This window comes from Staurois parvus, unplaced genomic scaffold (genome assembly GCF_062004578.1).
Source record: "Staurois parvus isolate SC_StPar_1 unplaced genomic scaffold, SC_StPar_1.0 ptg001591l, whole genome shotgun sequence".
In the NCBI taxonomy this organism is placed as follows: domain Eukaryota; kingdom Metazoa; phylum Chordata; class Amphibia; order Anura; family Ranidae; genus Staurois; species Staurois parvus.
Window position 1 is genome coordinate 214,781 of NW_028319387.1, and position 25,949 is coordinate 240,729.

Here is a 25,949-nt window from a genome sequence, read left to right on the forward strand (position 1 = left end):
TGTGACTGAAGCGGACTAAAAGTAGGTAAGTATATATATCTATCCATTCAGTCGTATCTGACCCTTGGCGATTGCATGGACCGTCACTCACAAGCGACTTCTTCCATTAATTCTCTTAGCAATTATTTTTACAGGTAGGTTGCCAGGTCTTTCCCCAACCCCCACTATGCAAGAGCTCCTACATGGCCAGGGATGAAACTAGGACAATGTAGACAGGAGCCAATTAACCTACTAGCATGTCGTTGGAGTGTGGGAGGAAACCGGAGCACCCGGAGGAAACCCACGCGAACACAGGGAGAACATGCAAACTCCAGGCAGGAGGCGCCATGGTTGGGAATCGAACCCATGACCCAATTAGGTAAGTATATACATCTGTCTAAGACAGGATAGTCCATATAGGTGTTAGCAGGGGGAGGGGCAGTTTAAAAATATAACTAAAGGCAACACTTTATTTTTTTAGTTCGAGAGTGGAGAGGGATTAGACCCCCTGTCGGTTTTTATTGCTGTGTCCCAGTTAGGGAGATCCACCCTCTCTATTTGTCCTGTGCACCATTATCATTGAAAGTAAAATAAAATCCCAAATATTTGGGTTGTCCCCAGAAAAGTAATAGAGGGGAAATCTTCCAATGGGGACACTAGTTCTGGTGACCCCAAAAGAATTCCCTTTAATATACAGGAGTTTCCTCTGTTTTGCTGATTTCCTGTTTTGGCTATGGGACAGGAAGTGAAGGGAAATCTCCGCAATGGGACACAGATCTGACCGGGGTTATAACCTTCCCTTACTCTATCCAAAATGAAGAAACAAAAAAAGTTTTGCCTGTAGTTGTACTTTAAGGCCAGGTCCACACCTGTGCAGTTTGTGTTTGATTCGTTTTGTGTTTTTGCACTTGTGTTTTCAATCCATTTTTATGCTTTTTATTCTTGTTGCTAGGCAGATTAAACCACAAAACGCGTCAAAAACGCATTACATACTGATCTACAGCGTCTCCGTTGAAGTCTATAGAACCAAAAACGCAACATTTTGCATTTAAAAAAGTCCCCAACCCTTTCCAAAAAGCGCAGTGGGTGAAAAGGCGGAGATGTAAACGTGTCCCATAGGAAATCATGTTATCTAGACTTCTGTGCGTTTCTGAAAAACGCAAAACACTGCAGAAAACGCTTAGGTGTGAACCTAGACTTATGCAGGCCATAGATGGTTCGTTTATCGGCCGATTTTTCATCCGAAAGAATAATCGGCAGATTTTCTCACTGTTAGTGGGGCAATGGCATTGGCCCATTTTCGCAGTTCCTCCTCATTTCTTTTATCGGTCATGCTGGAAAATGTGTGAAAAACGGCCAAATTTCACAATCATTGGTGGCAACAGAACGACCAATGTTTCGTTTTTTTTCGGACGAAAAATCAGCCGATAAACGAACCGTCTATGGCCTGCATTAGGCTGCTTAGGTGTCATCTGGATTCCCACTTTAGTTTAGGTTGACATTTGAGTGACCCGCGTGCGTTTTGCGCATACAGTAGGCTAATCATTTCAATGGGCGGCCCTACTGGCAGAAATACAAGTCGAGAAGTCCCGGACCCATTTTTTTTTTTCTTTAATTGCGGAGTTGCATGGCGCACCAGGCGGTTTTGCGTTTGCTTTGCCTTTAGGAACGAATGGCAGATTTGCTTAAGAACAACACATTTTGCCTGTGGGCGGGGAACGCACGCGATTTTGCAAGTGGTTCCATTCCACACGTGTGTGAATACACGTAGAGAAGTCCCGGACCCATTTTTTTTTTTAAATTGCAGAGTTGCATGGCACACCAGGCGGTTTTGCGTTTGCCTTGCCTTTAGGAACGAATGGCACGTTTGCTTAAGAATAATGCATTTTACCATTGGGCAGGGAACGCACACGATTTTGCAAGTGGTTCCAACTCACACGTGCGTGAACCTGAGACTTAACGTGTCCATCGACCATGTCGCCAGCAATCGTTTATAGCACAGGTCCCATGCTTGTCTCCAGGACTTCTCCAGAGCCTCCCCCATCCGCTGGAACTCTCTACCCTAATTTATCAGACTATCGCCTTCTCTGCTCACTTTTAGGCAATCTCTGAAAACCTCTCTTTAGAGGGAACCCTATCCCGCCTTTAGGTAATAATGGAATCTTCTATTCCTCCTACCAGTCCATCCCCCACAGTTACTACCTTTTGTACCACCAGTCCCCCCCCCCCCCCCCTTAGATTGTAAGCTCCCAGGATCAGGGCCCTCCTATCCCTTTTTAATTGTTGCTGTATTGTCTCCCGTTATATTGTAAAGCGCTGAGCAAACTGTTGGCACTATATAAATCCTGTATAATAATAATCCAGTTAAGGGCCACATTGCAACCTTGTGTAATGCAGGCGGTTGCAGCGCGGTGCCACGGGTTCTAACAGGTGGCGGCAAATTGGCTCCTGTCAAGCGCCTCTGAAAAGCGATCCACCGCGGCACGCTTCTCAGAGGAGCGGCAAGTGTAAATAAGCCCAACAAGGGCTAGGCATTATTTTTCCAATGAAACGCAGGCCAACGCATGTCACATTTTGTGCTGATCATCAACATACGCCGTAATGCGTTTACATGAGAACCCCAATCCGCTGTACTTCAGGTCATCTGACCACTTGAGGAACTACAAGTCTCAGCAAACCTGCTCTGCTACAGCAGCTGTATACTGGAATGTATACAGATCAGCCTCTGTGAGTGAGACCACTTATATATACATCCATATATGTATCCTCTTCCCTCATGCTGCCGTAATGACACATACTATACTATTTCCTCTTGTTTCCTCCCGAGTCTCTCTCTCTCTCTCCCGCGCGATATCTGCAACTTTTCCCCGGATTGTCCCTTCGCTCTCGCCGTACACGCTCTCCTCCCACTTCCGGGTACACGTGACCACGGCTGGACCACAACTCCCGGCATGCATTGCGGATCTGTTATACAGCAAACCCTCCCCGCGAACGATTTTAAGGGCTGCTGATGGGCGCCGAGCATTCTCGGTAGCCGCACCATACCCTCCTTAGCGGTTTTTCTTGGCTCGCCTACAGGCGGAGTTCCCCTGCGAGTGACGTCAGCCGTCGCTGCAAGTCACATGACAGTCCCACTTCCGCCTACTCCTCCGTTTCCTTAGGGACGAGGTACCGTGAGGTGGCTCTGAGCCGGGTGACGGGCGGCGGACGGTATTTTAGAATGTAGGGCCCTTCTCTGTACGTGGAGGGTTCCCTAGGGTGAGACGCGGCCTAGCGCTGGTTACCACGTGACCGCGGCTGGCAAGGAGTCACGTGACTATAGCGAAACTACATTTCCCGGCGTGCCCCGCTTTGCTATTTTCTTGCAAATGAACTTCTGGGAGGGGTTTGCGTGCTCGGGGATTCCTCAGAGCCGGCTCGTCTCGTTCACAGCGCCTACCCGGTGCAGATGGAGGATGCGGAGCTCAGCTGAAGGGGGGTTCTCCTCCTGAGCGTGACGTCAAGGGGAGGTCATGTGGTCCGTCCTCCAACATGGCGCCCCCCCTGTAAGGTAGAGCAGGTTCCCCTACCTGGCTGAGGCGAGGAGCTCAGGGCTCCCCCCTAGAGGGACGAGTATGATCGGCTCCCCGGACCTGGTGGCCTTTACAAGGGAGGAGGAGGAGTACGAGGAGCCAGCGATGAGGGTGTCTCCAGGGCTGCCGGAGGAATACTCAGTGCCCCTCTTCCCCTACTTGGAGGCAGAGAGCAGCCCCTGGTCCCGCCTCTCCGGAGCCAAATTCAGTCGCGACTTTATCCTCATCTCCGAATTTTCCGAGCAAGTGGGGCCACAGCCGCTGCTCACCATCCCTGATGACCCACGCGTGCGCGGAACCTTCGACCTCAACTACTTTTCCCTGCGGATCATGTCTGTGGACTACCAGGCCTCCTTCGTCGGGCACCCGCCGGGCTCCTCCTACCCCAAACTCAACTTCGTGGAAGACTCCAAGGTGGTCCTGGGCGACTCCAAAGAGGGAGCCTTCGCCTACGTCCACCACCTGACCCTGTATGACCTGGAGGCCCGCGGCTTCGTCCGCCCCTTTTGCATGGCGTACATTTCCACCGACGAGGAAAAGATCATGCAGCAGTTCCTGGAGCTCTCTGGGGACTTCTCCAAGGCGTCCGACTGCCTGAAGACCGGCAACCGAAAGGCGTTCGCCAACGAGCTGGAGAAGAAACTCAAAGACCTGGATTACACCCGATCTGTGCTGTTGGCGGAGATGGAGGAGCAGCAGAAGACGGACGACAAGGGCTTCTACACGACGCAGGCCATCGAGAAGGCCAATGAGTTGGCTAACGTAGAGAAGTCCATCATCGAGCACCAGGACTTGCTCAAGCAGATCCAGTCCTATCCCTATAGACACCTAAAAGGGGAGGACTACCAGCTGTATGTGCCGGAAAGTGTTCAGGAAGAAGCTGCAAATGGCACGGCTGAACCAGCTGTGGCATCCGACCACGAGGAAAATGGAGACCCGGACGTCTTCGCTTCAAGACCTTCTTACACCCCCAAGTTCATAAAGGCCAAATCTTCCAAATGTTTTGATAAGAAACTGAAAACGTTAGAGGAGCTTGTGGACAGTTATTTCTTTACACAAACCATAGACTTGCTGACCAGCATCGAGAAAAGATATCGAGGAGACGTCAGCTATTTGTTGATGGGCCACCTTGACCGAGCTCTTTTGGAGCAGCAGACTATAGTCAACTTCTTATTTGAAGATGTGTCCACCTGGGATTTGAAGCTAGTCGATAGGCAATACTCTGACAACTTGTTAGCTGCTCACAATATGCCAGGCTTCGGTCCTGAACCGGAAACCCTTAAGCCTTCAACAAGTTTAGAATCTTACAAGTCCAGCGTAGAGTCTGTCCCCATTAAAATTGAGCAGGAGTTGTACGATGACCGCGACTTGGAGGTAAATGAGTTAGCCTGCTACGATAACCCAGGTCACATGGAATGTCTTGATGTGGATACTAAAGGGAGCATAAGCAGTGGTGAAAGTATTGAGGTCCTTCAGACTGAAAAATCCACCATACTGATCCACTCTGAGAGCCACCCATGTCTGGGACTGCAAACTAGCCCTCAGCCACCAAGAAGAAAAGCCGGTAGCAGACGGACTATTAGTGAGGATAGCATAGAAGTCCTTAGCACGTGTCCTTCCGAAACTGTGATTCCTGAGGATTTTCGAGCAACGTACCAAATAGCTATCAATGAAGAAGATCCCATTGTGGAAGATTTTGATAGGGAGCAGCAGGTTGAGCAAGGTTCTCCCGAAGTAGATCCCTTCAAGAATGATGAAACTGAGAATGACTTGGCCATGGAGCCTCCATGTTGCATTAGGACAGACAGCTTGAGTCCAGAAGAACAAACCGGTGAGCTTGTTCCTGAACAATGTGATGATGGCGCTGTCGTTAGCATCCCACCACAGCCATGTAAGAACATGGGCCAGAACTTTGGTCAAGTGAAGTTCTCAATTGAACATGTAGAGAATTCTTGTATTGAACCAGCTGCAGCTCCTGAGTCCAGTTACTTGTTGAGCAGCAAAGATGCTGAGAAAAACTTGCTCGATGAGTACTCGGACTCGACCAGTTTTAGAAGTAGCGCATCAACATGCTCCGACCGGACGCCTTCTCCACCTCCTGTCGCCACTGTCACAGACCGGCAGAAACGGAAAGCTGGCCAAAATGCACTAATGTTCATCAGACAGTACCCCTTTTCCCATCCCGCCATCTATTCTCTTTTGAGTGGGAGAACTCTTGTAGTCCTGGGTGAGGAGGAGGTCTTTGTGAAAAGACTGGTCACAGCTTTGTCTTTGTTTGTCCCTAACTATGGACATGTTGCCAAACCGATTAAGCCATGGGTGACGTCTCCTCTACACATCATGGATTTCCAGAAGTGGAAACTGATTGGGCTTCAGAGGTAAAGAATGCATGCATGTTTTTATACTGGCAGTTTTCAGGGATGGTCACATTCCAGGAGCTATTTGATTCTTATCGTCAAATGTCACCAACAGTTTCTGTAGCTCTGTACAAAGTGAGGGGCTATAGCAGTGGTGGTAAATCATTGTGGCATACATAAAACAATATGAGAGCCCTGCCACCATGCTTAGGTTGTTAAAGGTGGTATGTGGTTCCTAGATGTGCCAAGTGCCTCCTGTATTCTGAATAGTGGTTCTACCCAGGGGCGGACTGACAACTCATGGGGCCCCCCGGGCAATAGGGGATCATGCGGCCCCTGTGTTCTTGCCCAAACTCAAAAAAGCCTATGAAAAAGGTATCGGGCATCTCATGGGGCCCCCTACTGACCCCAGGCCCTCGGGCAGTGCCCAAGTTTCCAAATGGTCAGTCCACCCCTGGTTCTACCACTGACCATTTTGATGATGATTATTATTATACAGGATTTATATAGCACCAAAAGTTTGCTCAGCGCTTTACAATGTAACTGGAGACAATACAGTTCAATACAAGCTCCTTGGAGCTTACAATCTAAGATGTTTAGACCCATTTAACTTTGGTGGCTGTTAAGTAGTACAAACCATTTTTAAAATGCACGCATTAATAATAGAAACCCAGATAATGAATATGTAAACCCAACAGCTCATATCCCTGATATGTGCCTGCTGTACCATTGTACTTGTACGAAAGTCTCCTGTTCTCTTTTTGTATTTATGCCTGTGTGTGAAATCTCTGGTGTTCCTGCCAGTCTCTACTTTCCTGTAAAAAAAAAAAAAAAAAAAAAAAAAAAATGGACCACACTAGGCATGAGAGCACAGCATGGTCAGTTCTCTAGCTGTGCTGAGAACTCAGCCTGCTCTCCTGCAATGATCAGACTTCTCCTGACCCCCCCCCCCCCACAGTCCTTCACTGAGAAGACCAGTGTAATGTTGTTTCCGTTCCCCAAGTTCTTATGTAGCTGAGAAGGGAATGTGATCATTTATAAAACAAGGGAAAGGACGTTTATGTTTTTGATATCTATACACAAATGTTTTGCCTTTCATTTCTATTTTAAACTGCATGGGTTGCTTTACAAGGTGAGGGTGTACATGTACTTTTTAAGTTGAGTACTCAAAGTGGAACTTCAGTTCTCCCAGGTGGCTCCCCCCCCCCCCCCAGGCACTGCCATTAGGGTGTACAAGCAGATATGCTGATGGGCTCTGCCCGGCTATCAGGTCCTGGCAGAGCCTATCGGTATTCCTGCACACGCTCAAAGACAGGGAAGGTATTGGACTGGTATCGGAGTCTTCGGGCATGCATGGGAAACTCCATGCACATGTGCCGATGGTCAGCGCGATGTGCTGCAGGGTTCTCTCAGGACCTGAAGCCCTGCGGCACATCTGGGTAAGCGCAGGGGGTGGGGAGAATCCAACGTAGTTCTCGCCTAGGAGAGAAACATGGAAGTGCTGTTTAGCAGCACAAATACATTCGAAAACAAAAAAAAAACCTTAATTTCTCTCTTTCGGGTCTCCTTCTGCAGGTAGGTTGCAGTTTACATTGAATGATGACTTACTACTGTAGCATGTATCTTCCAGTCATTTTTTTTTATGTGAATTAAAGGTTTGTTCTTTCCAGGGGCAGACTGACAACTCATGGGGCCCCCAGGCATTAGGGGATCATGGGGCCCCTGTGTCCTTGCCCAAACTCAAAAAAACCTATGAAAAAGGTACCAGGGGCATCTCATGGGGCCCCCTATTGACCCCGGGCCCTCGGGCACTGCCAGAGTTTCCAAATGATCAGTCCGCCCCTGGTACTATCCGCAACATATTCCCATGTTGGCATTTCATTTACTGGACAAGGTTGTAGCTTCTACCCCCTATATAGGACAAGTGCAATCTTCTTGAAGAACTGCTGAGATAAAACATTGGGTTCTAGATACAAATGGGCAGATATTTTCCCAGAAAAGACAGACAGGGAGACATGACTGACTTATGAGGAGAAAAAAGGAACCGAATGCCTAAACTCCTGCGCTGGACAATGGACTCCACAATGTCTGTAGCCCCACATGGAGTATTTAACTAGTTGCCGACCGCAGATAGCCGAATGATGGCTTCACTGCGGCCGGCCAGTTCTGGGTAAACGTCATATGACGTCCCCCCAGAACGCGCTCTCCTGCACGCCCCAGGGGGCGCGCACCCGGCGATCTCCATGATCGCTGTGTCCTACGGACACAGCTGATCACGTGATGTGGTAAAAGGCCAATCACAGCGGCCTTTTACCACTTGATCAGCGGTGTCCAATGACACGCTGATCAGAGGGAAATGCAAGTGCCGGTTCTCGGCTGCACTTTCCTCACGCTGTCAGATCGTGAGGAAAGTACTGCCGAGAACCGGCAGTTGTCAGAGCGGGGATCGGCACCGATCATCAGGGCACTGATGATCAGTGCCCAGCAGTGCCACCCGCAAGTTCCGCCCTCCTGTGCCCAGCAGTGCGCCCACCTGTGCCCAGCAGTGCGCCCACCTGTGCCACTCTGCAGTGTCACACACCTGTGCCCAGAAGTGCCACCCACCTGTGCCCACCCACCAGTGCCACCCACCAGTGCAGCCCAGCAGTGCTGCCAGTCAGTGCCGCCAGTCAGTGCACAGCAGTGATGCCAGTCAGTGCCGTCTATCAGTACCCATCATCAGTGTCACCTATCAGTGCCGCCTATCAGTGCTGCATATTAGTGCCGCCTATCCGTGACACCTCATTAGTGCTGTCTATCAGTGCTGCCTATCCGTGCCACCTCATTAGTGCCGCCTATCAGTGCCCTTTAGTGCCGCCTATCAGTGCTGCCTCATCAACGCACATCAGTGAAGGAGAAAAAATACCTGTTTGAAAAATTTTATAATAGAAACAAAGAAAATTTTTTTTTATTTTCAAATTTTTTGCACTTTTGTTATTTATAGCGCAAAAAGTAAAGCGCCCAGTGGCAATTAAATAACACCAAAAGAAAGCTCTATTTGTGAGAAAAAAATGATCAAAATTTCATATGGGTACAATGTTGCATGACCGCGCAATTGTCAATCAAAGTGCGGCAGCGCTGAAAGCTGAAAATTGGCCTGGTAAGGAAGGGGGTATAAGTGCCTGGTAGGCAAGTGGTTAAGAAATGCGAGCTTTGCTGCCCTCAACGCATCAGAGAGATCCAAAAGAACTGCATACAAAGAAACAAAAAGCGGGCGCACGGGCCTAATGCATTACCTTTTAAAATAGAAATTTATTAGTAAAAAGTATTTTACTCGCATAGTTAGTCTGGCTGAAAAGAGACAAAAGTCCATCCATTTCATCCATTAAATAAAAAAAAAAAAAAGTTATAATCCTACACCCACAGTTGATCCAGAGGAAGGCAAAACAACCCAGCAAAGCACGATCCAATTTGCTCCTGCAGGGAAAAAAATTTCCTTCCCTCACATAGGAATAAAATCAAAAGCATGTCGCACGCAATACAGCATCGGCTCTGAGGAGGACGTAAAGCCTTGAAACGCATCATCCATTAGGAGGTCTACAGTCCCCCTCCAGACCTCTTTCAGGGAGATTGGACCAGGCTGTACTTCCTGTGAAATGCTTTTAATTTTATTCCTTTTGTGAGTAGAATACTTTATTTCTGTTTTAAAAGGTAAGGCACTAGGCCCATGCGCCCTCTTTTTTTGTTTCTTTTTAGGGAGATATGACTGCCTTTCATGACTAAAGGCCCCCATAGACAAATTTTGATTGATTCCTGCTAAACTGACCAAAATTCGGCCGTGGGTGGCAACTGCCCAGGGTGTCCTTTCAGATGTAGTCACTGTTCAATAGCACCATTGTATTCAGATAGCTGCAGGTGTGTGGCTGCATGAATAAAGCAGCCAGGGGGATGGGGGAATCAACTGATTTTTCTCTTGAACAGTCCACCAGCTATATAGCTCCAAGCACACGGGGCGTTTTAATAACGCTGGTAACGTTAGCTGTGTAAAGTCATGTTAAAATGGGAGTTTTTCAGCGTTTTTTAGCCTGTTTGTATTAGTGTTTAGCGGCTTTTTTTGCATTTTTTTTCGTGTTTGCGTATTTTAGCAGTTTTTTTAATCAAAATTAATTTTTTTTTTAGTCTTGTAGGGGACTATAGACCTCCAAATGGCTGACACGTTTTGGAGGCAGTACCTCTTCCCCAGAGCCAATCAGCTCTGAGGAAGAGGTACTGCCTCGAAATGCGTCAGTCCATTACCCTCAGCTTCTTTAGTAAGGCAGTGGTCGTCTTGGAGGTGTGTTTGGGGTCGTTATGTTGGAATACTGCCCTGCAGTCCAGTCTCCGAAGGGAGGGGATCATGATCTGCTTCAGTATGTCACAGGACATGTTGGCATTCATGGTTCCCTCAATGAACTGTAGCCCCCCAGTGCCGGCAGCACTCATGCAGCCCCAGACCATGACACTCCCACCACCATGCTTAACTATAGGCAGGACACAATTGTCTTTGTACTCCTCACCTGGTTGCCGCCACACACACTTGACACCATCTGAACCAAATCAGTTTATCTTGGTGTCATCAGACCACAGGGCATGGTTCCAGTAATCCATGTCCTTAGTCTGCTTGTCTTCAGCAAACTGTTTGCGGGCTTTCTTGTGCATCATCTTTAGAAAAGGCTTCCTTCTGGGACGACAGCCATGCAGACCAATTTGATGCAGTGTGCGGCGTATGGTCTGAGCACTGACAGGCTGACCCCCCACCACCCCTTCACCAATACTGGCAACACTCATATGTCTATTTCCCAAAGACAAACTCTGGATATGACGCTGAGCACGTGCACTCAACTTCTTTGGTCCATGGCAAGGCCTGTTCTGAGTGGAACCTGTCCTGTTAAATTTCTGTACAGTCTTGGCCACCGTGCTGCAGCTCCGTTTCAGGGTCTTGACAATCTACTTATAGCCTAGGCCATCTTTATGTAGAGAGACAATCCTTTTCTTCAGATCCTTTGCCATGAGGTGCCATGTTGAACTTCCAGTGACCAGTATGAGAGAGTGAGAGCGATAACACCAAATGTAACACACCTGCTCCTCATTCACACCTGAGACCTTGTAACACTAATGAGTCACATGACACTGGGGAGGGAAAATGGCTAATTGGGCCCAATTTGGACCTTGTCACTTAGGGGTGGACTCACATTTGTTGCCAGCGGTTTAGACATTAATGGCTGTGTGTTGAGTTATTTTGAGGGGGCAGCAAATTTCCATGTTATACAAGCTGTACACTGACTACGTCACATTGTAGCAAAGTGTCATTTCTTCAGTGTTGTCACATGAAAAGAGAATCCACTATTTACAAAAATGTGAATGGTGGACTCCCTTCTGGGAGATACTGTATATATTATGTGTGTTTTTTCTTTTGAATGTTGCTTAGGGTTGGTAAAAGACTAACGTTTCATTTTCAAATGCTTTTCGTGAAGTTCTGCAATTTTTAAAAGAAAATCAAATGTTATTTTGGATTTATAAGTTTCTCTGAGTCATTATTGTAGCAGAAAGGGGAAGTGTGATCAAGCCATAAGCATGTCTGTAGTGGTGGTTTGGATTGTGTATTCCAGTCTGCTGGACTGCAGGTCTCTTGAAGTGTAGATAAACCCAAGAACAAAATGTATTCTGCTGCGGCTTGCCAGTCCTGAGGTGGTGGCTGCATTCTTTTTTTTTTTTTTTTTTTTTTCAGGATTTTTTTTTTAGGATTTTTTTTTTCTTTTTCACCTTGTGATCATAATAAATACAGTCCTCCTGCCCTAAGGCATAGCTCCCAACTGTCCCTGATTTCGAGGGACTGTCCCTGATTTCGAGGGACTGTCCCTGATTTCGAGGGACTGTCCCTGATTTGGAACAAAGTCCCTCTTTCCTCCTCATTTTTGTCTGATCTATATAGTGGTATATAAAATGCACTAATTCTCTTTCAAAAAGTGTTTCACAGTGCTAAACCATTCATCAAGTTTCTAAATGGTTGCATTTGTAAACTTCAAAAGCCAGTATAAGTGCCCCGGCATACCGGTGCGATTTGAGAATTGAAATCTCACCTGAAATCGCATCTAATGAACGTAATTGTCCGTGTCTCAACATGTGCGCTTTGCTGCGGCGCGATTTCTAAAGTAGTTCTCGCATTACTTTTTTCTGCAGTTTTGTTGCAATTTCATATGCGTATAATGGAAATCACACTGCATATTGCAAGACATTGTTGAAATCGCATTGCAATTGCACTCAAATCGCACAATTTTAAATTGCAGCCGTGTGACTGGTAACTAAAGTAATGCGAGTTGTAAAAAAAAAAAAAGCATTTGTGGGTTTAACTGTTTTTTATTTTCTTTTTATAACTCTGTTAAGGGGGCGTGGCAGGGGGTGTATCCCATGCCTACATAGATTTGTTGATAGGTGTCCCTCGTTCCCATATCAAACAGTTGGGAGATATAATATACTTGCATATAAAATGTGTTTCACGGTGCTACACCATTCATCCAGTTTTTAAATTTTTCAAAAAACAGTGTAAATAAATAGTAGGGAAAAAAAAAGCACTCGGTGGTTTAAATATTAATTTTTTTTTTGTATAACTCTCACTTAAAGCTGAGTTCCACCCAAAAGGGGAAGTTCCGCTTTAAAGATTGGTTCCCCGCTCCCCATTAAGGATTGGCACCTTTGGAGGGCAGGGGGAGGGAACGGGTACACAAATTTGACAGGTACCCGCTCCCACTTCCGCTGTGATCGCCTAGACCATCGTAAGCGGAAGTTGTCCTCCCTCCCCAAAGTCTTGTGGGACACGTGACAGGTCCCAGAAGACTATGGGGCCATTCAGGAAGCGCAGCGCTACTCACGCATGCGCAGTGGGCACCCGGCTGTGAAGCCACAAGCTGATTTTGTAGTTTTTGTAGCTATTGACTTTTATTTTTTTACAGAGTGAGTGGAACTCCGCTTTAAGGAAGTGTGTTCTATACCTACATACTTTTGTTAATAGGTGTCCCTCATTCCCATCTCAAAAAGTTGAGCGGTATGCTAGGGTGACAATGCTCAGTCCGCATGCTGTGTCCATGGAGAGGCAGTGTTGTCATCCTATAAAAGGAAGTATAATGGGGTTACAGAACACTCCCTCCTCTCCTCCACAACATAATCCATAGAATATAAATCAAGCAGGCCTCATAAAATTGGTTAGGATTTTAGTGCAGAACAGGCAGAAATTAACCACTTGCCCTGTAGAGGATTTACCCCCCTTCCTGACCAGGCCATTTTTCACAATACGGCGCTACGTTACCTTAACTGACAATTACGCGGTCGTGCAACAATGCACCCAAATGAAATTTATGTGCCTTTTTTTCCCCACAAAGGGAGTTTTTTGTAGGTGGTATTTGATCACCTATGCTATTTTAATTCTTTTGTGCTATAAGCAAAAAAAGACAGACAATTTTGAGAAAAAAAAATATATTTTTGACTTTTTACTATTAAACATGTCGTCCAGTAAAAGATTAGAAAAAAAAAACAAATTTAGTCATAGATTTAGGCCAAAATGCATCTTTGCTTTAAAAAAAAAAAAAAAAAATCCCAATACGTGTAAATTGACTGGTTTAAGTGAAAGTTATAGCGTTTACAAACGGCGGTATATATACTGGGGAAACTGACTTGCTGTCACTGACATTCCCAGTGACACCAGTAAAGTGATCAGTGCTAATAAAAAGCACTGACACTATACTAATGGCACTGGGCAGGAAGGGGTTAACATCTGGGGCGATCAAAGGGTTAACTGTGTGCTGTGTGGCTTTCACTGTGTAAGCACATTGCTTTGTATGGCTCTGATATGCATTCACTATATCCGGTCTCCCCGGACCCTGCATTCACTATATCCGGTCTCCCCGGACCCTGCATTCACTATATCCGGTCTCCCCGGACCCTGCATTCACTATATCTGGTCTCCCCGGACTCTGCATTCACTATATCCGGTCTCCCCGGACCCTGCATTCACTATATCCGGTCTCCCCGGACCCTGCATTCACTATATCCGGTCTCCCCGGACCCTGCATTCACTATATCCGGTCTCCCCGGACCCTGCATTCACTATATCCGGTCTCCCCGGACCCTGCATTCACTATATCCGGTCTCCCCGGACCCTGCATTCACTATATCCGCTCTCCCCGGACCCTGCATTCACTATATCCGCTCTCCCCGGACCCTGCATTCACTATATCCGCTCTCCCCGGACCCTGCATTCACTATATCCGCTCTCCCCGGACCCTGCATTCACTATATCCGCTCTCCCCGGACCCTGCATTCACTATATCCGCTCTCCCCGGACCCTGCATTCACTATATCCGCTCTCCCCGGACCCTGCATTCACTATATCCGCTCTCCCCGGACCCTGCATTCACTATATCCGCTCTCCCCGGACCCTGCATTCACTATATCCGCTCTCCCCGGACCCTGCATTCACTATATCCGCTCTCCCCGGACCCTGCATTCACTATATCCGCTCTCCCCGGACCCTGCATTCACTATATCCGCTCTCCCCGGACCCTGCATTCACTATATCCGCTCTCCCCGGACCCTGCATTCACTATATCCGCTCTCCCCGGACCCTGCATTCACTATATCCGCTCTCCCCGGACCCTGCATTTATTATATCCGCTCTCCCCGGACCCTGCATTCACTATATCTGCTCTCCCACAGTACTCACAACATTGAAATGCAATTAGTTTAGTAAATATAAACTTCTAAATAACTTTTCTCATCAGCAGTTACAGCAGTCTTGTGACTTGTCCAGCAGAGCACATGTTAAAGCTTGTATGAGGAGTTTTCATTCTGCTCAAGGAGGATGCAGAACCCCTGACCATTGTTTGGAGAGTGCTGATTGGCCCTGTGCTGATCACATGCACTCTCCCAAGAAAATAAATACCTCTCTAGCAATACACACCATAACAGAGCATGTGCAGAATGACTTCACACCATTTGTCTTATCAGGGGATTAGAGGGGGGGACACTGGAAGAAGGAGAGGATCAGAGAAGACAGGATCAAACAGTATTTTTACACAGTGCCGAGGATTAACCCCTTAGGTTCCACAGTGAGTATAACAAGCATGCTTTACTGCATCTACAGACTGACTGTACTGTTGGGGGTTTAGTAACACTTTAATGCAGGGGTGTCAACTCATTTCATCACGGGCCATATCAGCATATTATGGTTGCCCTCAAAGGGCCGGTTGTATCTGTAAGACTAGATGTCCAGAGCATCAGATGTCAAGAATCCCACACCCTCCCTAACATCACCGTGCACCCCCTTTGGGGGCAGAGCTGGAAAGCAGTGCAGGGTCTGGAGGAGGACCGGAGGAGTGGAGTCTGCTGAATGCTGAGACCAGGGAAGGCAGAGATGAGGGGGTGCTGTAGCTTCACTGAGAGGTGCAGGATTTGGCAGAGGAGTTCTATTTTCTTTTCTCTGCTGCCGACTGCTGAGACAAGGTGGAGGCGGAGACGAGGGGGTACCTGCAGGAGAGGTACAAGGGCCACATGAAATGGCCTGGAGGGTCGGATTCAGCCTGCGGGCCTTGTGTTTGACACCTGTGCTTTTAATGCATTCTATGCTTTAGGGTAAAAAACCTTCTGTTGCAGAGGATTTCCTCCAGCCTCCCCTGATACTTACCTGAACCTGATATCACTCCAGCGATGTGCACAACAGCAGCTCCAGTACCCTCAGAAAGATAGAGTACACCTTCCTCCTGGGGATGCATGACTATCCTCCAACCTGGCAGTAAATGGCAAGCTTCACATACAGTGAGGAACAGAAGTATTTGAACACCCTGCGATTTTGCAAGTTCTCCCACTTTTCCATCATGGAGGGGTCTGAAATTCACATTGTAGGTGCATTCCCACTCTGAGAGACAAAATTAAAAAAAAAAATTCAGGAAATCACATTGTATGATTTGTAAAGAATGTATTTGTCTTGCACTGCTGAACAGAAGTATTTGAACACCTGAGAAAATCAGTATTAATATTTGGTACAGAAGCCTTTGTTTGTAATTACAGAGGTCAAATGTTTCCTGTAGTTCTTGACCAGGTTTGCACTGCAACAGGGATTTTGGCCGACTCCTCCACACAGATCTCCTCTAGATCTGTCAGGTTTCGGGGCTGTCGCTGAGCAACACGGAGTTTCAGCTCCCTCCAAAGATGTTCTATTGGATTTAGGTCTGGAGACTGGCTAGGCCACTCCAGAACCTTGATATGCTTCTTACGGAGCCACTCCTTGGTTATCCTGGCTGTGTGCTTCGGGTCGTTGTCATGTTGGAAGACCCAGCCACGACCCATCTTCAATGCTCTGACTGAGGGAAGGAGGTTGTTGCTCAAAATCTCACAATAAATGGCCCCATTCATCCTCTCCTTAATACAGTGCAGTCGTCCTGTCCCCTTCGCAGAAAGCACCCCCAAAGCATGATGTTACCACCCCCATGCTTCACAGTAGGGATGGTGTTCTTGGGATGCAACTCATCTTTCTTTTTCCTCCAAACACGACGAGTGAAGTTTAGACCAAAAAGTTCTCCTTTGGTCTCATCTGACCACATGACTTTCTCCCATGCCTCCTCTGGATCATACCTCACGAGGTGAGATCTTGCATGGAGCCCCAGTCCGAGGGAGACTGACGGTCGTCTTTAGCCTCTTCCGTTTTCTAACAATTGCTCCAACAGTTGATCTATTTTCACCAAGCTGCTTGGCAATTGGCCCGTAGCCCTTTTCAGCCTTGTGTCTTTTGACAGCTCTTTGGTCTTGCCCATGGTAGTAGTTGGCATCTGACTGACTGTGGGGTGGACAGGTTTCTTTAAAGAGCTCAGACAGGTGCTACTAAGTTAGATTGAGTGGAGTAGAGGTGGACTTTTTAAAGACACAGTAACAGGTCTTTGAGAGCCAGAATTCTTGCTGTTTCTTAGGTGTTCAAATACTTATGTTCAGCAGAGCAAGACAAATAAATTCTTTAAAAATCATACAATGTGATTTCCTGAATTTTTTTTTTAATTCTGTCTCTCAGAGTGGGAATGCACCTACAATGTGAATTTCAGACCCCTCCATGATTTCTAAGTGGGAGAACTTGCAAAATCGCAGGGTGTTCAAATACTTCTGTTCCTCAGTGTATAGTTACAGAGCTGTGATGCAATTCCCTCAATCTAGGATCTAGGCTTGTAATGATCTCATACACCCACGTTACCCCATTAGTAATTATCTTCCCTCGTATCTGCTAAATGGCAGTCTGTGTGCGGAGAGCAATGTAGGAGAACTTGTCTGTTACTGAAATAGCCAGATATCCTAAAAACTGCAACGCCTTCTGTGAAAGTTGGACAGGTTTAAAAAGTTTGTCCTCTTACTATTGCCAATATATATGGTGTCGAGCTTCGGGACACGGTTTGGCTCTGTATGGCTTTGGTGAAGCCAGCTGTATGCGTTTTATACTGCAGACTGTACATCTTTATAGAAAAAAAAAAAGGGAGAGAGAGACATATATATAAACAATGGTCTCAGCTAGTGGTGCACCGAAACGAAAATTCTGGTGCCAAAAACGAAAATTCAGGATGCACTTGGTTGAAAACCGAAACCAAAATGGGCAGTTTTTAAACATTTTATATTTTTTGGAAAAAAATACACTTTGATTAAAAAAAACAAAACCATATATACTCCAATTTTATGTAAAATATGAAAGAGGTTGTTATGGCGAGTAAGTAGATACCCAACATGTCACGCTTTTAAATTGCGCACGCTCATGGAATGGCATGAAACTGCGGTACTTAAAAAATCTCCATGGGTGCTGCTTTAAAAATGTCTACAGGTTAGCAGTGTAAAGTTACAGAGGCGGTCTAGTGCGAGAATTATTGCTCTTGCGTGGCGATACCTCACGTGTGGGTAGTTTGAACACCATTTACATATGTGGGCATGGCCTTCGTATGTGTTCACCACAATGTGCAAGGACGGGGGCACTTTAAACTTTTTTTTTTTTTTCTTTTTTCCGCACTGTCCCTTCAAAAAAAAATGTAATCACTTTTATTCTGATCACAAGGAATGCATGCATCCCTAGTGATTAGAAATATTTAGTGACAGGTCCTCTTTATGGAGAGATATGGGGTCAATAAGACCCCACATCTCTCCTCTACAGTGTGTAAAACATTTGATCCGAAAATTATTGATCTAGTGCTTTTTAAATTTTTTTTAAAAAAATGGCCTTGTCTACAAGGCGCCGGAACTGGAAGTGACATCGCTCCAGTCCTCCAAGGGCGTAGAGATGAGTGGAGGCCATCTTTCCTTCTCTCATCTCTATGCCCAGCTCCGGGATCATTCGGTGGTTTTTCAGGTAAGGCTGAGAATTACCCAGGGGCTGCAGCGGCGAGGGGGCAGGGTTTTTTTGGCACCTGTACCAGTGCTTTTTTTCATATTGGTCGATAGGGGTGTTTTCAGCCACCGAAATTTCGGTGCACCCCTAGTCTCAACCCTTGATGATGGATTTTTACTGGTGCCACACCCCTTACTGAAAAATAGGAACCTAACCGAAAAAAATTACTGGGGCTTTATTAGGCACCATACCAACAAAACTCCATACATCGCTTATAAAAAAGTAAAGCTTGATTGGACATCATTAAAAGCGCAATTGAAATAGAAAATGTGAGCATAGGACTAGCTGAATGTATAAAAACATGTAGCCAACATATTGCGACAATACAAATCATCAGGCTGGTTACAATACTCCAAAGGGTTTCCATACACCATGAAATCTTCTCCAATTAACCAATCAATGATCACATGATCGCAACCTCACACAGAGGTCCCACACAGTGGGCACCAGATCGTGGTGCCGCGTGTTCCCAGGGAGCGCGCACAGGCAGTGAATGCGGGGGCTGTTTATAAACGGCCACCCGCTTCGGCACTGCTCCCGTCCAGCCGTTTATGTACATGGGCCGGATGGGAAGTGGTTAACCCCCCTGGCGGTATTCCCGAGTGTAGCTCGGGGTAAAGTTTCAGCACCACAAGCGGTAACCCTGAACTACACTCGGGAATACCCTGCAGCGATCTGTTCTCCTCTTACCTTGTCCTGCGCTCCCGCGATGTCCCCCCTGCAGTGTCCCCGGCAATGTCCTCCGGCCGATGCCGGCATCTGTCTTCCGGGTTCCGTTTCTCTGCGACGTCGGGACGTACGGGGGACGGAACGGCGGGAAATTTAAAAATGTCAAAAAGTGACTTTCACTAAATACACTAAAATCACGTAGTAAAACATTACTGTATCAAACCATTTCACATACATTTTGTCCCGAGTGCTTTGTCCGGCGCCCTGCCTGCATTTTTACTGTTCTTTTTGCCTGGAAACTGAGAAACGTCCATGGCGTCCAAAAAGCGTCCCTTTACGTCAAAAGCGGTTTTAGACCGGCTAGAGAACAGCGATAGTAAATCAGAACCACTTGCAGAATTGAGTGATAATGATTCGTGGGGGAAATTCGTCATCAGACACTGAAAACGATTCTGCGACTTTGCTCAGTGATGTGCGAACTTGGCGCTATATTTCAAATTTCAGTGTTTTTGGTTTGATTTATATTATTGAAATTTATTATTATATTATTACTTTTATGATTATTTATTAAATTATAATTTATGATTTCGGGTTTCAAATTTTAACATACCTGGGATCAGGGGTGGACTGACAACTCATGGGGCCCCTGGGCCCAAACTCAAAAAAGCCTATGAAAAAGGTACCAGGGGCATATCATGGGGCCCCCTACTGACCTCGGGCCCTCAGGCAGTACCTGAGTTTCCAAATGGTCAGTCCGCCCCTGCCCGGGATGTTTACTAGACTCTTGTTTGGACAGATTTCAGTGAGTTATTCCTAAGAATTACAGGCCTACAAAAAAAAAAAAAATACATATTTCCATGCAAAAAAATGTACCGCTTTGAGCACAGAAATCTGACATAATCAGACCGCTAGGGAGGCTACAGCATAACGTGTTAGGTGTCTGCTTACTTGGCGTAATATATTTTATGTTTTACCAAATAATTTGTTTTCGTATCGTGTTTGTAAAACTCATTCAAGTGTACTTTTTCCTGAAAATTCGCTTTTGATAAACCGCTGCGCAAATATCATGCGACATAAAAAATTGCAACAACCATTTTAATCTCCAGGGTCTCTGCTTAATAAATATATGTAATGTTTGGGGGTTCAAAGTAATTTCTTGCAAACAAAAATGCTGATTTTTACATGCATGAGAGAAATGTTAGAATTGTCGCGGACTGGAACTGGTTAAATGATATGTCTGTTTCTTTCGTAGAGGGGTCTCTTCGTCCGGCTGCAACACCCTCCATTCTCTGAACCGCTACAGCCGCTACGCCAGCATCCTGGACGCCGACAACAAAACTCTCCGCTGCCCCGTGTACAGGGGAACCCTCTTACAGAGGCTGGCTGACCACCGCACTCAGATCCGTAAAGGCAGCACCTACTACATGCACGTACAGAGTGTGCTGACCCAACTCAGCGCCAAAGCCTTCCTTTTTACCTTTTGCCATCACGTCCATTTGCCGATCCGGGAAAAGGAGAGAGAAGAGACTATCTCACAGCGCCGCGCTGCTTTCCTCCACCAGCTGCTTGGCCTGTCTCAGGAGGATGCTAGAATAGTAGAATACCTCTCGGAGCTCCTGAAAATGCATTACCTAAGGGAATCGGGGACGCAGCTCCTTCCTGTGCTCAGGTTCGACTATATCCCGAGCTTTTTATACAAAATCTGACACCTGGGCCACAATGTAGAAGTATATCCTCCCAGGGAGACTTGTGGATGTCTAGAAGACTCTTGACGCATGATTATTTTGCACCATAAGCTGGAACCGAGTTTATAATTTTTTTTTGTTTTGTTTGGATGTCCTACTTTAATGTCGTGTCTTATTTTTCGTTGTCTCAGTGCATCGTCCTACTGAGGGCCTGGGCTCGTGGCACCTAAATAGTATCTGTGAGAGAAACAGTAACTGGATTCAGGGCCAGCAGAGCACATGTCAAGGTTAATGGAAATCTTGCTTTTAGTTATGTCAAATTTATTATGTGAAAGATGTGGGTTCTTGTTTTTATAACGTTCTACTAAATTGGGTGAAATAATTAGCTAAGGCTAATGCCAGATAGGCATGTGTTTTTTGTTTTTTTATTTTTATTTCTTTGTTTTGCTTTTTGTGTTTTTTAATTTCGACTCCCATTGAAACACTGCATTAAGTTCATTACCTCATTTTATTTGCATTTATTAGGCAATCTCCGTGGCCCTACAACTTGTAGCTGATTTTTTTTTTTTTGTTTTGTTACTGTGTGTCCAGTCAAACAGGTCCCATGCAGGGGCGGACTGACAACTCATGGGGCCCCTGTGTCCTTGCCCAAACTCCAAAAAGCCTATGAAAAAGGTACCAGGGGCATCTCATGGGGCCCCTTACTGACCCCAGACCCTCGGGCAGTGCCCGAGTTTCCAAATGGTCAGTCCGCCCCTGATCCCATGTGCATAGGATGGCATAGCTGGCTTCCTTCTGAAAATGCTTACTGCCTGGTTGTCCTCTTCTGACGGACAGAAATTTAAAATCTTTTCCTTCTACAGCCCTCCTCCCATACTACATCATGGTAGCTTTCACAAACTAGCTTTGCACATCAGGCCAGGGGTGTGAGAAAAGCTTGAGATTTCTGCATCTTTTTTTTTTTTTTTTTACACAAAGAATAATATATGTGTGAAGTAGGATGGCAGCTGCGGTGCCTGACTCCAATGGTGGTAAAGCAGACCTAGGAGTGAGACCCCTGCCTTGGTCTTAGCACACAGCTTCTACCCAAGGCTTCTCACAGAAATACTAATTCAGCGGAGGCCAGTTTTACTACTTCAGTGATAGACATGGAACATGTATGCTATCTCTGCCTATGTAGTTCTAAAATATGAACAGTCCTGTCTGGCAGTGCAGGAGACCTGCCTGGACTTTAAAAAATAAAAAAAATTAAAAAAAATATGATACTCCCCTAGGCGGGTGCAGCATTTATCCAGTGCTGCATCTGTCCCCCACCAGCTTTGCACTGAGAAACGAGATATCAAATGCTGTGATCGCTCACTTCTCCTCTCTGCTCTGAGCAGAAAGCTGTGATGACTATGGCTCTCTGCTCTGCCCCGCCAGAGCTTGCTGGAGAGCATGGCTGTGGAGGGGACTCAGGATCTCGGCGGATTTCTGAGAGGCTGAGCCAGCTGCTGGTCCAGGCTCCTGGGTGGATCCCATCCATATTATTATTATTCAGGATTTATATAGCGCCAACAGTTTGCTAGCCGCTTTACAATATAATGGGAGACAATACAGCAACAATACAGTTCAATACAAGAGGGTTAGGAGGGCCCTGATCCTGGGAGCTTACAATCTAAGAGGAAGGGGCTGGTGGTACAAAAGGTAATAACTGGGGGATGGCCTGGTAGGAGGAGTAGAAAATTCTATTATTAGCTGAAGGCAGGATAGGCTTCCCTAAAGAGATATGTTTTCAGAGATCGCCTAAAAGTGAGCAGAGTAGGCGATAGTCTGATAAATTGGGGTAGAGAGTTCCAGCGGATGGGGAGGCTCTGGAGAAGTCCTGGAGACGAGCATGGGAGGAGGAGACAAGGGAGCTAGAGAGTAGGAGGTCGTGTGAAGAGCGGAGAGGATGGTTTGGGTGATATTCGGAGACAAAATTGGTGATGTAATTTGGGGCAGAGTTATAATGTTTTTATGTTATTGTTAATGTTTTGAATTTTATTCGCTGGGCAATGGGAAGCCAGTGGAGGGATTGGCAGAGAAGGGTGGAGGCAAGTGGAGGGATTGGCAGAGAGGGATGAAGAACATTGAACGGGGGCCAGTGGAAAGATTGGCAGAGAGGGGTGGAAGACACTGAATGGGGGCCAGTGGAGGGATTGGCAGAGAGGGATGGAGGACACTGAATGGGGGCCAGTGGAGAGATTGGCAGAGAGGGGTGAGGACACTGAATGGGGGCCAGTGGAGGGATTGGCAGAGAGGGGTGGAGGACACTAAATGGGGGCCAGTGGAGGGATTGGCAGAGAGGGGTGGCAGATACGGAGCGGTTAGTAAGGTGGATGAGTCTGGCAGTGCATTCATGATAGACTGAAGAGGGGATAGCCTGCGATGAGGTCAGCCAATGAAGAGGGAGTTACAATAGTAAAGGCGAGATATAACAAGGGAGTGAATAAGTTGCTTAGTGGTTTCAGATGTTAAGAACTAGCGTATCTTGGAGATGTATGGTCATGATCTTTTCAAAACCCGGACTGCCTGAGTGACGCCAGCCGACAGCAGACTTTAGTCAAATTTAATATTCAAAGCAAACTCCCCTGTCCATTCATGTCTCCATGCTTTTTTTTTTTTAAGTGATTTCTTAGACAAACACCCCCTTGCATTTCTGGCAGTGGCCATGTTTAGTAAGGGCAGATGGGTTATGTAGCCCCGACTTCCTGGAATCCATCTGCCCTTGTTTCAGGCATACAAGTAGGCTAGCATACTTAGCTGAGAATAATCCTCCCCTCCAGAAGACTCCTGGGATGTATGACATTATTGCCTAAGGCAAGAAACCAGGAAGTAACTGAAGGAACATAAAAAATAGTTGAAAACAAATAACTATGATTCACATTCCTCTCTATTTACTATTTATAACAGCAAAAGGACTAAAAATAGTCCATGTTGATTGAGAGAATAAAGTTCCACTTTAATTACATTGCTTGCATTTTAAAAGAAAAAAAAAAACATATAAAGTACATAAATAAACGCAGCTCTGTAATCATGGATACATCTTTAAATTTGCCTGGAGTTCAGCTTTAACGAAATCCGTTTTGAAGCTGCGATGACGATCCTACATCTTTGAGTCACTGTGCTGGAATGATTATATGGAACAGGAATCCTGCCCTTACTTAAAGCATGCTTGTTCCTGGTCAGCGACTCAGTACTGAAGCCATCTCACCAGGGACAGCAGTCTGTGCTTTGCCCATGCAGAACAAAGTAGATCAAATTTAAGGCAGACTTCCGCAGATCAAATTTAAGGCAGACTTCCGCAGATCCAAGACTACCACTACATGGAAGGCTATGGCCCATCCTAGGAGTGGAGGCATGTTAAAGCGGAGTTCCACTCACCTGTCAAAATATAAAAGTCAGCAGCAACAAAAACCTTAGCTGCGGACTTTTAAAAAACAGCCACTTACCTGTCCCTCGGTCCCGTGGTGTGTCCCCCACAGCCCGTTTCACTGGCCGTCCTGTATTCCAGGAGGCCGGCATCTTCAGTGTGGGCACCCGGCTGTGATAGCTTGCGGCTTCACAGCCGGGTACCCACTGCGCATGCGTGAGTAGCGCTGCACTTCATGAATGGTGCTGTCACATGTCCCAAAAGACTACAGGGAGGGAGGGAGGGAAGACAGTTTCCACTTCCAAACGCCTAGGCTATCGGACCGGAAGTGGGAGCAGGTACCTGTCAAATTTGGGTACCCACCCCCCAAAGGTGCCAATCTTTAATGGGGAGCGGGGGAGCAGTCCTTAAAGCAGAACTTCCCCTTTTGGCTGGAGCTCCGCTTTAAATTGTGTAAATCCCTTGTCAGGAAGAGCCAATCTCCACCCAATGAGCTGCTTGTTTAATTATGGATTTTCACAGCCCAAACCTATCGATTTTTATTGGTTTATTGGTGCTTCCAATATTGTGACATCATCATTAAACAATGGCTATATCCTATACTAAAGGAAATGGTCACAAATGTTTATTAGAAGACTCTCATTCAATATAGATCAGGATATATAAACTCCCAGCCCCCTGCACACACATATTGCAGCTTCAGCGGATGGGAATTGACATTTTGATTTGTACCTTTTATATCTATCGGGTACTTTGGGGCTGAGATCTGTGTACCCGAGTTCCCAGCTCCATTCACCTGCTGTGTTCACTGTGAGTTGCTCTCTCTGACATTTTCAGAAGTTAAGGAATTAGAAATGGTAGTGTGAAGATTACTACCTCTCATATGCCCCCTGATTGATGAAGGGTTCAGCTGGTCATACTAGATTTGGGTTTAGTTACCTTTTTTAAGTTCACCTGTAGTTGAAGATAATGATTTTCTGTAAAATGAAAGGGTGGGGGGGTAGCATTGTGTGTGTGTGTGTGTGTGTTTTCTGTTTAATTATGAAGGTTTGTGTTTTCGAGGGGGATATTAAAGTGATAGCTAAAGTTTTTTTGTTTTTTTTTTAATAAGAAACATGCCATTCCTACATACTCTGTGCAGTGGTTTTGCACAGAGCAGCCTCGATAATCCTCTCCCCCACCACTGAGTACCCCCTTAACAAGTGTCTTGCTATGGGGCACTCGTGCATACTCGCTCCCGAGCCCTGTTCTGTGTGCCCACTGACACACAGAGTGCGGCTCAACCATACCCTCCTCACTGGCCATGATTGATAGCAGGAGCCAATGGCTCCTACTGCTGTCTATTAGCCAATGGGGAGGCAGAGAGCCTCTGATGTCATGCGCATCGCTGAACTGAGATCAGGCTCAGGTAAGTATTAGGGGGAGCTGCACACAGAAGGTTTTTTTTACCTTCATGCATAGAATGAAAACCTTCAGCCTTTAGAACCACCCTCCTCACTGGCCATGATTGATAGCAGCAGGAGTCAATGGCTCCTACTGCTGTCTCTTAGCCAATGGGAAGACAGAGAGCCGAGAGAGCCTCTGATGTCATACGCATCGCTGAACTGAGATCAGGTTTAGGGAAGTATTAGGGGGAGCTGCACACAGAAGGTTTTTTTACTTTTCATGCATAGAATGAAAACCTTCAGCCTTTAGAACCACTTTAAGCCCCCTTTCTGTACCAGTAAAGCCTAATCTGAAGTATGTGGTAAATGCCAGCAGGTAAAAGATTAGACTGTTGAAAATTTTTATTTTATTTTTTTCAGGCACTTTTATAGCGCCGTCAATTTATGCAGCCCTTTACATATATATTGTACATTCACATCAGTCCCC

The 25,949-nt window shown here is 46.2% G+C and overlaps 2 protein-coding genes across 2 annotated transcripts in view; one reads left to right on the forward strand and one right to left on the reverse strand.

Moving 5' to 3' along the window:
* Positions 1-2,912, reverse strand: part of TOP3A (DNA topoisomerase III alpha) — a 46,565-nt gene extending 43,653 nt beyond the window's left edge. Inside the window, exon 1 of the mRNA XM_089662952.1 lies at positions 2,778-2,912. The gene's annotated coding sequence lies outside the window, so the exon portion shown is untranslated. The remainder of the gene's footprint in view (positions 1-2,777) is intronic.
* Positions 2,913-3,194: 282 nt separating this feature from the next.
* SMCR8 (SMCR8-C9orf72 complex subunit) lies at positions 3,195-21,068 on the forward strand. Its single transcript, XM_089662954.1, has 2 exons — positions 3,195-5,929; positions 20,251-21,068. Exons 1-2 carry the CDS (start codon positions 3,594-3,596, stop codon positions 20,702-20,704), a joined length of 2,790 nt encoding a protein of 929 aa, XP_089519080.1. The 5' UTR covers positions 3,195-3,593; the 3' UTR covers positions 20,705-21,068.
* Positions 21,069-25,949: the final 4,881 nt, after the last annotated feature.

What these genes read in the sequence shown, in the direction of transcription:
- SMCR8 (XM_089662954.1), top strand. Translation starts at nt 3,594, where the DNA reads ATGATCGGCTCCCCGGACCTGGTGGCCTTTACAAGGGAGGAGGAGGAG. An exon ending in AAACTGATTGGGCTTCAGAG is followed by an intron (nt 5,930 to 20,250) that starts GTAAAGAATGCA and finishes TTTCTTTCGTAG; the next exon opens with AGGGGTCTCTTCGTCCGGCT.